Source organism: Salmo salar, chromosome ssa15 (assembly GCF_905237065.1).
Source record: "Salmo salar chromosome ssa15, Ssal_v3.1, whole genome shotgun sequence".
Taxonomy (NCBI): Eukaryota; Metazoa; Chordata; class Actinopteri; order Salmoniformes; family Salmonidae; genus Salmo; species Salmo salar.
In genome coordinates, this window is record NC_059456.1 from 72,428,632 (window position 1) to 72,443,869 (window position 15,238).

At 41.7% G+C, this 15,238-nt stretch overlaps 2 protein-coding genes across 3 annotated transcripts in view; both read left to right on the forward strand.

Annotated features, from left to right (window-relative positions):
* LOC106572183 (potassium voltage-gated channel subfamily KQT member 2) overlaps positions 1-15,238 on the forward strand; it is a 41,702-nt gene that overhangs the window by 4,304 nt on the left and 22,160 nt on the right. For both annotated transcript variants that reach the window (XM_014146108.2, XM_014146110.2), the window contains exons 2-8: positions 10,088-10,178; positions 10,622-10,748; positions 11,378-11,553; positions 11,888-12,013; positions 12,292-12,402; positions 12,818-12,913; positions 13,121-13,215. In XM_014146108.2, the coding sequence (XP_014001583.1) occupies positions 10,088-10,178; positions 10,622-10,748; positions 11,378-11,553; positions 11,888-12,013; positions 12,292-12,402; positions 12,818-12,913; positions 13,121-13,215 (822 nt within the window). The remainder of the gene's footprint in view (positions 1-10,087; positions 10,179-10,621; positions 10,749-11,377; positions 11,554-11,887; positions 12,014-12,291; positions 12,403-12,817; positions 12,914-13,120; positions 13,216-15,238) is intronic.
* LOC106572184 (E3 ubiquitin-protein ligase TRIM39-like) lies at positions 79-7,185 on the forward strand. The gene is made up of 2 exons (XM_014146112.2): positions 79-183; positions 1,797-7,185. The coding sequence occupies exon 2, from the start codon at positions 1,799-1,801 to the stop codon at positions 3,464-3,466; it is 1,668 nt and encodes a 555-aa protein (XP_014001587.2). The 5' UTR covers positions 79-183; positions 1,797-1,798; the 3' UTR covers positions 3,467-7,185.

The window sequence follows — 15,238 nt, forward strand, 5'->3', positions numbered from 1 at the left end:
TCCTTTAAGAGCAGAGGTTAGTCATCACTATGGCGAAGGGAGAGGCTTATAACGTCATCATTTTGCTGAAGTGAAACTTAAGAGTATTTCCACGTAGCTGTACCAAATCCCCAGTCACGGTATATCTTTTTTTCTGATCCGAAGAGGAGAACGAACAGAGTCAACAACATACTGCACACTGAGGTGAGTAGAAAAATTAAGAGCTTTGCCTGGACAAGATTAGACACTACGGAGATGACAGCCCTAATTATTATCCTGTCTGCGTTTGACTCTCATGAAATGTTAAAGAATGGTTAAAATAGTATAGTTTGACGTTACTACATGGATTGATATCAGTGGCGGTCGGTGCCGTTTAAAAAAAAATATGAACATGGCCTTATGTCTATAACCACATATTGGATGACTGTCATTCATATTCCATTCACCCAGTTCAATATAACATTGATAGTGTTGGTTTAGGCTCCTACATGATACTCAAGTTTTCCCTATACCCAGTTTACAATGTAGGTGCACACAGGTAGAGAGAACATTGAGGTGACAGCCTCTTGCTTGCATCTAGCTGATTTAGGGTGTAATTATTTGTCCAACAGTTGCAAACAAGAGTTTCTATTGGACAAATTCAGGTATGTTCATCCCTGTTTCGTTCAGTTTGCTTCCGTTTTAGAAACGTTTTTCAACCGAATCGGCGGAATGAATACAACCCTGATCACACGTAAACACAGTTCACTTTCATAGCAGCCACATACAAACAGCTCGCTGTATTCCTTCTCGCATCTACGCGCTCTCCTCCTCACCTTTTCCCTTCGCGTGTGGACTTCAATGCACAACACATCAGCTGTGACAAACGAAAATACCTTTCCAAGACAAACCTTCATATCATAACCGCTAACTGCTACACACAGCCTACATTATTCTCACCATATTACCTCAAGTAACGTCATAGCTAATAGAACTAACGTGTTAGTAAACCCGTTACAATCATGCAGTACAGTGTGCAGTCAGTAAGCAGTTTAGCAGTTACACTGGCGGGCCTCAATGGCAATAAATTATTAAAACCAAAAGCTTACCTTGACTTGGAAGAGTTCCAGTGTTGGATAGTCATTGCCAGCTACCTAACATGGCATCCCTCTGTTTGAGCCAGGTGTTTGAGTAGGCTAAACTATCTTAGCTGCATTAGCTAGCTAAGTAAGTGAAAGTGTGAAAAAAATAGAATATTGCAATCGCTCTCTCTTGCTTCTTAATTAATTTGTTCTAAACTGTTCAACGATTGTCTTTCTCTCTCTTTGAGTCAACTACTCACCACATTTTATGCACTGCAGTGCTAGCTAGCTGTAGCTTATGCTTTCAGTACTAGATTCATTTTCTGATCCTTTGATTGGGTGGACAACATGTCAGTTCATGCTGCAAGAGCTCTGATAGGTTGAAGGACGTCCTCCGAAAGTTGTCATCATTTCTGTGTAAGTCTATGGAAGGGGATGAGAACCATGAGCCTCCTGGGTTTTGTAATGAAGTCAATGTACCCAGAGGAGGACGGAGCTAGCTGTTCTCTGACTACACCATGGTGCTACCGTACAGAGTGCTGTTGAGGCTACTGTAGACCTTCATTGCAAAACAGTGTGATTAATCAGTTATTTTGTGACGTGAATATATTTACTATAGTTTTCTTTAAAAAGGATAACTTCACTATTTTTATGAAATTCACTGAGGAGGATGGTCCTCCCCTTCTTCCTCTGAGGAGCCTCCACTGACTGATATTGACACATGAAAATAATAAAATGTTTTTTGGCCTCTTTCAGCTATGGCTTCCTCCAACAGTCTCCTGTCTGAAGAGCAGTTCCAGTGCTCTATCTGTCTAGATGTGTTCACTGACCCAGTCTCCATCCCGTGTGGACACAACTTCTGCATGGCCTGTATCGGAGTGTACTGGAACGCTGAGGGCCTATGCAAGTGTCCAATGTGTAAAAAGGCTTTTGAACAGAGACCAGATCTCAGTGTCAATACTTTTATTTCTGAAATGGCCGCCCACGTCCGGAAGCTAGCTCCAGCTGACAGCACACTCAAACAGCACCCCGCCAAGCCTGGAGAAGTGGCCTGTGATGTCTGCACTGGGAGGAAGTTCATGGCCTTGAAGTCGTGCCTGGTTTGTCTGGCCTCTTACTGTGAGACTCACCTAGAGCCTCATCAGAGAGTTGCCTCCTTCAAGAAACACAAGCTAATTGACCCTGTGGAGAACCTGGATGACAGGGTGTGTGAGAAGCACCAACGACCCCTGGAGTTGTTCTGTAGGAGCGACCAGACCTGTCTGTGTCAGTTCTGCACTGAGACGGACCACAAGTTCCACAAGACTGTCCCCATAGAGGAAGAGAGTGGAGTGAGGAAGACTCTGCTGGGGGAAACCAAGGGAAAAGTGCAGAGGATGATCAAGGAGAGACTGCAGAAGGTGAAGCAGATCGAACACTCAATAGCACTCAGGAAGAGGGGTGCAGAGAGAGAGATAGAACATAGCGTGCAGGTCTTCACTACTCTGATGCGCGCTATTGAGAAAAGCCAGGCTGAGTTCATTGAGGTGATTGAGGTGAAACAGAAAGCAGCAGAGAGGCATACCGAAGGGCTCATTAAAGAGCTGGAGCAGGAAATCACTGACCTACAAAAGAGAGACACTGAGCTGCAGAAGCTGTCAAACACAGAGGACCACCTCCACGTTCTCCAGAGCTCCCCATCGCTTTGCACCCTTCTACGCACCAAGGACTGGTCTGAGATCAGGGTTCACAGCGGTTTGTGGGTCGGGACCCTTAGGAGAGCTGTGTCTCAACTGGAGGAGACGCTTTGTGAAGAGATGGAGAAGTTGTGTGAGACCGAGCTGGAGAGAATGCAGCAGTCAGCTGTGGATGTGACTCTGGACTCTGATACGGCAAATCCCAAACTCATTTTGTCTGAGGATGGGAAACAGGTGAAGCTAGGAAGCAGACAAAAGCTCTTCCTTGACAACCCAAAGAGGTTTGATCCTGTACCCTGTGTACTAGGAAATGAAGGCTTCTCCTCTGGGAGATTTTACTTTGAGGTGCAGGTGGAGGGGAAGACTAGGTGGGCTTTGGGAGTGGCCAGAGAGTCCATCAACAGGAAGGGGAATGTAAGCCCCAGTCCTGTGAATGGATACTGGACTGTGGGGCTGATGAATGGGGATGAGTACATGGCTCACGCTGGGCCCAGTGTCCTTCTCTCTCTGTCAGAGGAGCTTCAGAAGGTGGGGGTGTTTGTGGATTATGAGGAGGGGGAAGTCTCCTTTTATGATGTGGAGGCCGAGTCTCATATCTATTCTTTCACCGTCTGCACCTTCACTGAGAGACTCTACCCATACCTCTTTACAGGCATAAATAATGACGATACAAACTCTGCCCCATTGATCATTTGTCCGATCATGTCAGTCAATCAGTATGAGATTTCACCTTTCGATGATACACCTTAGCTTTCAGCAATTGATTCAGTCAAGTGATTGTTGATACTTCTATACAGCTTTTAAAAAATCGTCACAGTATTGGAATGACACAGTGAAAAAGTTAGGTGTCTAATCAGGCGTGCAACTGACAATGTTTTCTACTTTTCATTTAGATTGAATGGGCAAAGTCCCCTCATACGAAAACATGTATTTTACCTCCACAATCATGTAGGAATTCATTATTATTTTGTCTATTTTTCTCTGTGGCATATATAAGTAACTGCCAAAATAAAGGAAACGCCAACATAGTGTCTTAATAGGGCGTTGGGCCACCGCGAGCCGGAACAGCTTCAATGCACTTTGGCGTAGATTCTACAAGTGTCTGGAACTCAACTGGAGGGATGCGACACCATTCCATCATTTTGTGTTTTATTGATGGTGGTGGAAAATGCTGTCTCAGGCGTCGCTCCAGAATCTCCCGTAAGTGTTAAACTGGGTTGAGATCTGGTGACTGAGACAGCCATGGCATATGATTTACATCGTTTTCATGCTCATCAAACCATTCAGTGACCACTCGTGCCCTGTGGATGGGGGCATAGGCATGGCAGCCAAAATAATGGCCTACCCAGCATTTTTATTCATTTCCCTAAGCATGATGGGGATGTTAATTGCTTAAAGTGAGACTCAGAAATGACGTTGCCACGAGCATCACCGCAGATATTCAGATGAGAGAGATGCAAGACTTTGCTCTCACACAGTCACACACAGTATCTGCGCATGTGCATGGGTTCGCTTCACACTGTTCACAAGGTAATAGCCACGGGACTAAAACAGCGGAGAAGTTGAGCCTCACACTTCAACGCTCTTAGTTGTTGCAGAAATGTACTCACTATGCTGTTTACTTTGTGCATCTACGTCATATCGCTGAGTCTACCTTTAATTAACTCAGAAACCACACCTGTGTAGAAGCACCTGCTTTCAATATGTTTCGTATCCCTTATTTACTCAAGTATTTTGGCAGTTACCTGTGGCTCAGTTGGTAGAGCATGGTGTTTGCAACGCCAGCATGGTGTGTGCAACGCCAGGGTTGTGGGTTCGAGTCCCACGGGGGGCCAGTACAAAATAAATGCATGAAATTAAATGTATGCATTCACTACTGTAAGTCGCTCTGGATAAGAGCATCTGCTAAATGACTAAAATGTAATGTAAATAATTTTCCTTTATATGTGTAACAATGATATGTGTATAATCAATGGGCTACTGGAGAGGGGGTACTGTTCTGTATATTTGGAGGGTACGTTTTGGGATGAGGTGAAAGGTTTTGTTGGGCTTTTTCTTAAAATAGAAAGGGAAAAAAGGCCACAGTGCTTTATGACAGTTTACACAGGTGCATGTGATGGACTCTCTTAAATCTTCCAAAATGTACAAAGTCTGGTTGGAGATGCTCTGCAGCCTGCGGAGTATTGATGTTAACCGTAATTACACAGTCCTTTAATGTTGGAATTTAGCGAAAAGTTTTGAACAACAAATCAATGTCCTGTTATCAAATAAACATTCAGCACGTATTATTATTTAGTGTTTATTCCAGGGGAGAAGGACTGCCCCCTCTCATTGAAGCCACACAGTTCAAGGCCGACCACAGTGCTGCAGGCAGTTTGCAGAAAACAGTTTCCCCCATTGTAGTGAATGGGAAGAAGGCAATATTCATGGTCAATCTTTGTGTAAAAAGATAAATACATTTGAAGACAAATACATTTGAAGACAGTCTCGGTACCAATCATTGCTTCTATTACACCAGATGTATGTCCTTGAACCAGTTATTTTAAGTTATTATTTTTAATTCGCAGAATAAGTTTTTAGTTGCTAATGGCAGAATGCAGTACCCCATTCGGCCTCCAACTTGAGATACTCAGTGAGAGGGGGCAGCACTGAGCTTGCCTGCAATGTCACTTCCTGGAGTAGCTCATGGAGTAGCCCACATGAGATATCTTAACCAACTTCTTTGGCTTCAAATGGGCAGAATCGCATAGGTGGAAAACCAAGACTTCTGATGGCAGGCCTGGTCATAGCTAGATATGTTTGATTCGCATCGGTGGACAATTTTAGCGTTTTAGCAAGCCTAACCCTTTTCCCAACCTTAACCTAATTCTACTAACCTACAGCGTTAATTTTCCTAGCCTGCTGCATAAGTTATCCTAACTTGCTATGAAAAGTCACTTCTGCTAGTCAAAACTGGCAGACCTGCCTGGAGAGCAGTGTGAGTATCCAGTAATAGTGCTTCAAGTCCACTATTGAGTCTTCACATAGGAATGAATGGTGTCACGTAATCAATGGCTTTGTCCATTCAGATATAAAGTAATTGGTTTATTCTCTTGTCCAGCCCAATTAGTATTAAATTAATTCTGAATCATATTCAGCATCCTTTTCATCATAAAATGGTCCTCCAACAACAAATCAACGGACTGTTTAGAGGAAATGACTTAATTTTCATTAAGGAACACTAAGGACAAGATTTGGTATGTTAGCAATGCTATAGTAGCTGCACTGTGTGTCAGATGGGCTCCGTCAGAACCTTCATCATGTGTCTCCAGAAGAATCAATAGTAGCAGAAATGCAGCACTTGCATTAAATATATACAATTTTTAGCATAACAGACAATTGTTTTAGTAAAAAAAGTGTATTGCTACTGTGTTTCCCCTCATTGTATACCTGAGTTTGGCTTCTATTGGTTGCAATTGGCAGTTTTAGTCTCAGAGGGCCTGGATATTGCTTTGGGGCCCTTTCTTCCCCATCTGGTAAGTAATCTGGGGGAATCTGCTTCAACTGCACTCTTAAAGTCCTCATAGACCCAGCCAGGCAGATAGACATGTCTGGGTCTGGACATCTTGCTGAGCGGGGCAGATCAATGTTTCTTTATCTGCAACTGAGTGGAAGTGCAGCTCTTTCGGGGTCCAAGAAATCCATTTTCATCTTGTTTATCAATTCTTGTCTCGTGTGAAAACATCTAGACATCCGGCAACAAGCAGAGAGATGCCAAAGGTGCCTTTATGTATAGGCACAATCAGGGATTACTCGTCTCTACTCGTTCACAGTACAGCACAAACAGTAGTAATGTATCTACTGCACATATGCTGTGAGTGTAATCGCACACTGTCTATTCCACTATTAGGCATTATTAATTAGGTATAGTCACTTTTGTAGTGACAATCTAGGGAAGTTGATTACGATCTTGTTGACGGCTATTTGTTTGAATGAAAAATGTTACTGTGTCTAATTGGTTGGCTGCTTTGCATAGTGTTCTATTCACCCCTCTTATTAGGCAATGACCAGTTACAGGTGTGCTTGTCAGGGAGTGCGAATGAGCTTGGCAGCCTCAGGTGTGTGTGCTATAATGAGCTACTGTTGAAATTTAAAAGGAGACGTGAAAAGTTTCATAAAATAATCTTCACTCAAGCTCCACTGTCTATACATTGAGGCTTTTCTAAGGCATGACTCAGTTCACTTTTCTTAAACCCCCACATATATTTATTGTGAAGTAATTACACATGAATTAACAGAAATGTATGTTATGCTAATCATGTATTTACTATAGTGCTTTTCTCAGACCCAAACACGCTTATGTGGTGTTTGTGTGGCCTAGACTCTCCTGACTACCACATTATTCAGTGTCCGGGGCTGTAAGACCAAACGTCTTATACTGCAGGTCAGGAGTGTCGTTCTACTGTCTCTTGCGGCATAGCTGTGTGATATATCTAGCTAGCCAGATTGCTTCAGCTTCTGAAAGCTGCTGTTAAATCCCCCCCCCCGAATCTGCTTTCACTATGACATCTCCATTAGCCCAGAATTGGATTAGCTTCAAAATGGTTCACCTAAAGAACCTTCCCTAAGACCAGTCTCCATCCATCTATTGCCAAGCACACACCCAATTCCTGCCTCTTCCTATCCCTCCCCAAATCACATTCACCCTTTTTGTTTCTCCCAGCCCCAGTGAAAGCTACTATAATGGGTAATGTGGGGATATCCTAGAAAAAGTGGTTTCTGTAGAACTGCAGGAAGGTGGACTACAGTCTGCAGACTTGGAACATTTCTCACTCTCGGGGGTGGTACTGACCGAGTGACAGAAGCAATAAATACTGTCTCACAACAGAGCTTTGGCACAGCAAGCTGATGGCATCGTTAGATGATCTGGCCGCACACCAATACTGTGTTAAGTTAAGACTGACCTGAAGTTTATAAATAGCGTGTGCAACTGCCAACAGAGGATGGAATTAGTATAACTGAGAAGCTCCTTAAATCAAATAAAAATCTGATTTTATTTGTCACGTACACAGTTTTACAGAAGGCATAAAAGGTGCAGTGAAGTGCTTGTGCTAGGTCCCACAAAATTGCAGTTCAATAATCAAATACAATAAGAGTTATCAAAAATAACCAGTAATATCAGAAGTAGTATGCATAGTAGTAGTAGTAGTAGTAGTAGTAGTAGTAGTAGTAGTAGTAAGATATGTACACAACAGGGTACATTAGGGGAGAGTGGGGTAAGATGAGTCATCCTTGTCTCTAGGAAATCATACACAAAATGAATCATTTGACCAAATATTTAGGAAGAGGTCATCATTTCATGGACTCTGAAGGAATAAACCACATTGGAAAAGTGGTAAGCAAGTTAGGTGAAAATTTAATTTAATGTGTTAAAGGTTTCATGATGCTTGTATCTACATTTTTGATCATTTTAAGAGTGTTCTATACATCAGTTGGGATCTCTATAAGCTTCAATATGAGGTCCTAAACCAAGCATGAAAGTGCGTCCTTGTAGCTGTCTGGGCTAATAAGTTGAGCCAGTGGCCGGTTTTTCCTTCCCAGGCATTATGGGATATGAGGTAACAGTGCCTGCTGTTTAAGTGTTAAATGAAAGTGTTTGTTAGGTATTAAGCCCATGTTAAAATATGATTAAAAGACGAAAAAGGTGATTGTGTTTAAAGATAGACATGGTTTTAAAGAGGTAGTGGTAATATTTCATTCAGTAGAGAAATTTGCATTCAGCTGAACTTGTGACAAAATAACACTTAAAAAAAAAAATAACAAGCAATATTTTTTAAACTGAAATGTTTACAAGAATTGTGATAATTTCCTGGAATACACCACATCCTGAAATATACACTACCATTCAAAAGTTTGGGGTCATTTAGAAATTTCCTACAGTGTAGACATTGTTAATGTTGTAAATGACTATTGAAGCTGGAAACGGCTGATTTTGAATGGAATATCTACATAGGCGTACAGAGGCCCATTATCAGCAACCATCACTCCTGTGTTCCAATGGCACATTGTGTTAGCTAATCCAAGTTTATAATTTTAAAAGGCTGATTGATCATTAGAAAACCCTTTTGCCATGATGTTAGCACAGCTGAAAACTGTTGTCCTGATTAAAGAAGCAATAAAACTGGCCTTCTTTAGACTAGTTGAGTATCTGGAGCATCAGCATTTGCGGGTTCGATTACAGGCTCAAAATGGCTAGAAACAAAGACCTTTCTTCTGAAACTCGTCAGTCTATTCTTGTTCTGAGAAATGAAGGCGAGATATTGCCAAGAAACTGAAGATCTCGTACAACGCTGTATACTACTCCCTTCACAGAACAACGCAAACTGTCTCTAACCAGAATAGAAAGAGGAGTGGGCGGCCCTGGTGCACAACTGAGCAAGAGAACAAGTACGTTAGAGTGTCTGGTTTGAGAAACCGGCGCCTCACAAGTCCTCAACTGGCAGCTTCATTAAATAGTACCGCAAAACACCAGTCTCAACGTCAACAGTGAAGAGGCGACTCTGGGATGCTGTACTGCTAGGCAGAGTTGCAAAGAAAAAGCCATATCTCAGACTGGCCAATAAAAAGAAAAGATTAAGATGGGTAAAAGAACACAGACACTGGACAGAGGAACTCTGCCTAGAAGGCCAGGACCCCGGAGTCGCCTCTTCACTGTTGACGTTGAGACTGGTGTTTTGAGGGTACTATTTAATGAAGCTGCCAGTTGAGTATAAGCAGTTTCCAGTTTGTATGACAGGTTAGGCTACATGTGAAAGTAATGTGATTATTTTGTGTGCTTGTGAAATACGCAAATACAGTTTCAACATACAGGGTATTTACATGTATTATTATTATTATTATTATTATTAGTGAAAGGTCCGACTGACTGTAAACTCGTTTCATGCACGTTTAACTTCTGCATTTTATTAATGAAATTGCAAACTGTTTAAAGCAGATCTTCTTATTAAACTCTATGACCAAGGCCGTGACAGGTCCCAGTGTCCTTTGCAGTCATTAATCACTTACTATAAGTACACCCCTCCCAGGCTATAGCCATAGATGTACAGATGGGGGAATTGGCTTATGTTTAAAAGTACAACCCGGTCAAGGACTGTTGACAGCTAGCCAGCTGTTCGGGTGGCATTTATGGGGGATTCTACCAGGCCCTTTTAGAATACCTCAGAAATAAACCCGTTCTTCCTTGAGTCATGGATTGGTAAGTAATAGGGTGGTGACATTGGCTTACACCCATCCAATCGCTTATTGATATGTGTTTACCTCAAGCAAGGAAGGATGCATTTCTGAAGTACTTGAACAGGAGCCTATAGTTTAATGTCCTCTTATTTCTTTCAGCTTCCTGTTGGTGTTTTCCTGTCTCATCCTCTCTGTTTTCGCTACCATCAACGAGTTCAAGAACAGCTCTGAGACTGCCTTGTACATTCTGGTATGTATGTGGTGGTTTGCTCTGAAAAGTACGGTGCTCTGTCCATGTTTTCTACGCTTTTTTTATGCTCAAGACGGCAAAGTATGTCACAATAAAATATGTGCAATATAGATTTTTAAATCCAATGTAATCCTAAAATGAACTATGTTCTCTCAGGTTCATATCTCTCACATTATAGCCACCCATAGCTTTAGGTCACTTATCTTTTTTCCTACTACTCTAGCCATCTGGTTGTGTTGTGCATGGAACTGCACTATGATAACACTTTGGGTTTAGTGGCAGTATAATATGTCTGTGATTTGATGTGTCACAGGAAATAGTGAAGTTTGTGGTCATATGCACCCCCCCCCCCCAAAAAAAAAAACAGGTGCTGGGCAAGGAAGTACAGAAGTACTTGAAAAGAACAAAGGCCCACACACTGAATTTGCTCCCAATTACCACAGGAAATAGTGACCATCGTGGTGTTTGGAGTTGAGTACATTGTGAGGATATGGGCAGCGGGCTGCTGCTGTCGCTACAGAGGATGGAGGGGAAGGCTGAAATTTGCCCGCAAGCCTTTCTGTGTTATCGGTGAGAACAGAAATACTTTCTTCTCCTTCTACCTCTCACTTTTCAAGATGTTTCTTCTGTTCTGGCTACAACTCTCCTGTCCTGGTCTTCTCTCCTCTTTCTCCTTTCTCATCACTCTCTCCTTTTATCTCTCTCTACCTCTTCCTCCGACTTTGCTGTTCTCATTTCCATAAAAATAAGCGTTATTCACATAAAACATTTTTTTTTTTACCAAAAATTACTTTTATATTTCTAAGGGTAGTCAGTTTCTCTCAAGTCTCCCATACCTTATGTAAGGAAAGGAAAAGCTAACATCAACATTCAACACTGCCTTGTTTTAGAACTACACCAGTTCACTAATCACATTCCCTGAAGTCATTTTGTTCACTACCATGTTATTAAATAGCAACACCTGAATAGTGCCTCATGGGATTGCCATGCGAGGTCGGCTTCTTACTGTTGGAGGATGTCGGTAATCATTGAACACTATCAACGCAATCTCAACAGTGTTTGGTGATGCTTGTGGCCATGGAACCCCCGCTGACATTATGTGAATCCCCTTTCTTCCCCAGACATCGTGGGCTTGAGAGTGTGTGCGTGTGAGCGCATGGAACACCATTGACATGATGTGAATATCCTTCCTCCTCTAGACATCATGGTCTTGATAGCATCTGTGTCGGTGCTGGCTGCTGGCTCCCAGGGGAATGTCTTCGCCACCTCTGCCATCCGCAGTCTCCGCTTCTTGCAGATCCTCCGCATGCTGCGGATGGACCGGCGCGGGGGCACCTGGAAACTTCTAGGATCAGTGGTCTATGCCCACAGCAAGGTGACCACTAGAAAGGCTATATGTTTAGCCGGGGTTAGGTTAGCCTCAGGAGCCCAGGTTTCTCCCCTTCTGCGAGATGAGATTTGGAAGAAAGGCTCCGCAAAAACATAATCAAAAGCCTACGTAAAAGGCATTGGGTAGAAGGAAATTAGTCTACAAATTTGAATAAACTGTGTTTTCCTGATTTTGATTACATAGTCCAGATAAAAGACAGAAATGGTGGATTTGGTGGATACAGATATTATTGTGTATTATTTATAAAGGCTTTATGAATGTATACATACCATGAAGTGTTACCAAATTCTATAGCTGATGCTCTGTTCCTCTTCTCCAGGAACTTATCACTGCTTGGTACATAGGCTTTCTCTGTCTCATCCTGGCTAGTTTCCTGGTGTACTCGGTCGAGAAAGATGACAACGACATGTTTGAGACCTATGCTGATGCCCTGTGGTGGGGGCTGGTAAGTTCAATAATATTTCCAAATTAGAAAGTGCACAAGGTATTCAATGGTATCTTCTATTAGGGCAGACTTACAGTTCGTTTTCCAATAATATATTTCCCTAATATATCTGCAGTACCCAGGAAAATACATATCTAAAACTGAGCCATAACGTCACTTGAAAAGTATAATCTATAGTAGTGGAATGGGGTCTTGACTTACCAGCTTTGGCGGACTACTGTATTATATAAGGTATGCATTACTGTAGGTGCTGTTGAAAATGTCTCTTCTTTCTCTAGATCACCCTGACTACCATAGGCTATGGGGATAAGTTCCCAAAGACCTGGAATGGACGTCTGCTGGCTGCAATGTTCAGTATGATAGGAGTGGCTTTCTTTGCGCTCCCAGCTGTAAGTTTGAGGGACATTTTAGGTGCTAATTGAAACCCTTATGGTGCAGAAGGCAACTTAATTTAACTGTATTATGTTTCTGAGTTTGAAGGAAATGTAAAACCTTTACTCACAGTTCCAGCCTTACGGCCAAGTGCATGATCTCCAATGGTTATATTCCGGAAACATTTTGCAATGTTCTGTGTCATTAGTACACTTTAGAGTTGTTGTGCTCTTCAATGGTGAACTTCTGCTTAGGCAAAACATGTCCTGGTACACACTTGAATTTAAAACGTTCCGATAACCATTATTATAATGTTTTAATCTGTTAGTCCTACATTCTAGTTTCAGATGTTCATATTCAAGAGGGTAGAGATATGCTGACAATGTGTCATTTTTCACTCTTATCCACACCTACTCACATGCACGCACACAGGGTATCCTGGGGTCTGGTTTTGCTCTGAAGGTCCAGGAGCAGCACAGACAGAAGCATTTTGAGAAGCGACGCCAACCTGCTGCTGGTCTGATACAGGTGGCCACACGCACCACCATTTAGTCTGGACACACCCACTGACACATTGTCTAACATTTTACCAATTTTCTTTTTTCTTTTCTTTTTACCTGGTTCTTTCTGACTGATTTTATTGAATTATATATCACCTGTTGGGTCATTGAACATCCTCTGCATTATGACATTGTCTGCATCACTAGCAAATAACACCATCTGTCTCACAAATAGAATGCTTGGCGATTTTATGCTACGAATCTCGCTCGGACTGATCTGCTGTCGACGTGGGATTTTTATGAGGAGAACGTTTCTCTCCCAATGTACAGGTACAGACCTTATCTGTTCTCTATACTTTATATACATTTTTATCCTGGAAATGAAACTCCATTTATACCCTTGAAATGACACCAACCAGTCTGGCTTTCCAAGTTGAAGTTGAACTCTAATACCTTTCATTTTGAGATACTGCTGGGCTTTGTTTTGATATTCAAAGCACAACTAGTGCAGTGCCTTCAGAAAGTATTCACACCCCTTGACTTTTTCCACATTTTGTTGTTACAGCCTGAATTTAAAATTTTGTTTTTGTGTCACTGGCCTACACACAATACCCCATAAAGCCAAAGTGGAATTATGTTTTTAGAAATGTTTACGAAATTAAAAATGAAAAGCTGAAATGTCTTGAGTCAATAAGTATTCAACCCGTTTCTTATGGCAAGCCTAAATAAGTTCAGGAGTAAAAATGTGCTTAACAAGTCACGTAATAAGTTGCATGGACTCACTCTGTGTGCAATAATACTGTTTATAGAAAGGTTTGTGGTCATACGCACATCCTTAAACACATAGGTGCTGGGCTAATAAAGAATACTAAAGAACAAGAAGGCCCGCACACTGTTAAAGCTCCCAATTCACCGCTTTATTGACAACGTTTCCATCTGAAACGGATCTTCGTCAGGTCAAACAAACAAACAAACTGAGTGCTCAGTTTATTCCCAGACTATTCCCCAAAACTCACATGACTATTATTCAAGACGCATGGTGTGGAAAACTCAGTTCAAATCTAATCTAATTGTATTTGTCAGATGTGCCAAATACAACAGGTGTAGACCTTACAGTGAAATGCTTACTTACAAGCCCTTAACCAACAATGCAGCTTTAAGAAAATACCCCCCCAAAAAAAAAAAAAATATATATATATATATATATATATATATATATATATATATATAAAAATAAAAAATAAGTAAGAGATAAGAATAACAAATAATTAAAGAGCAGCAGTAAATAACAATACCGGGGCTATATACAGAGGGTACCGGTGTCAAGGTAATTGAGGTAATATGTACATGTAGAGTACATGTACATGTAGAGTTATTAAAGTGACCATGCATAGATAATAACAGAGAGTAGCAGCAGCGTAGAAGAGGGTTGGGGGGGGGGAACAGGCAATGCAAATAGTCCGGGTTGCTATTTGATTAGTTGTTCAGGAGTCTTATGGCTTGTGGGTAGAAGCTGTTAAGGAGCCTTTTGGTCGTAGACTTTGGCGCTCCGGTACCGCTTGCCGTGCGGTAGCAGAGAGAACAGTCTATGACTTGGGTGACTGGAGTCCTCTGACACCACCTAGTATATAGGTCCTGGATGTCAGGAAGCTTGGACTCAGGGATGTACTGGGCCGTACGCACTACCCTCTAGTGCCTTACGGTCAGATGCCGAGCAGTTGCCATACTAGGTGGTGATATAACCGGTCAGGATGCTCTCGATGGTGCAGCTGTAGAAATTTTGGAGGATTTGGGGACCCATTCCATGTAATGTGTATGCTTGTAATCATTAAGGACTGGGGAGTTTTTCAGGATAAAAAAATAAACGGAATGGAACTAAGCACAGGCAAAATCCTAGAGAAAAACCTGGTTCAGGCTGCTTTCCACCAGACACTGGGAGATGATTTCACCTTTCAGCAGGACAATAACCTAAAACAAAAGGCCAAAACTACACTGGAGTTTCTTACCAAGAAGACTGTGAATGTTCCTGAGTGGCTGAGTTACAGTTTTGACTTAAATCTGCATGAAAATCTATGGCAAGACCTAAAAATGGTTGTCTAGTAATGATCAACAACAAATTTGACAGAGCTTGAAGAATTTTGAAAATAACAATGGGCAAATCTTGCACAATGCAGGTGTGGAAAGACTCACAGCTGTAATAGCTGTCAAAAGTGCTTCTACAAAGTATTGACTCAGGGGTGTAAACACTTACATAAATTGGATATTTCTGTATTTCATTTGTTTTTTTCATCTAAAATTTCAGTTTGTCGTTATGGGTTATTGTGTGTAGATATGTGAGAGAAAAAAATATTGA

Excerpts from the sequence above, each read along its gene's own strand:
- LOC106572184 (XM_014146112.2), top strand. The coding sequence starts at position 1,799 with ATGGCTTCCTCCAACAGTCTCCTGTCTGAAGAGCAGTTCCAGTGCTCT.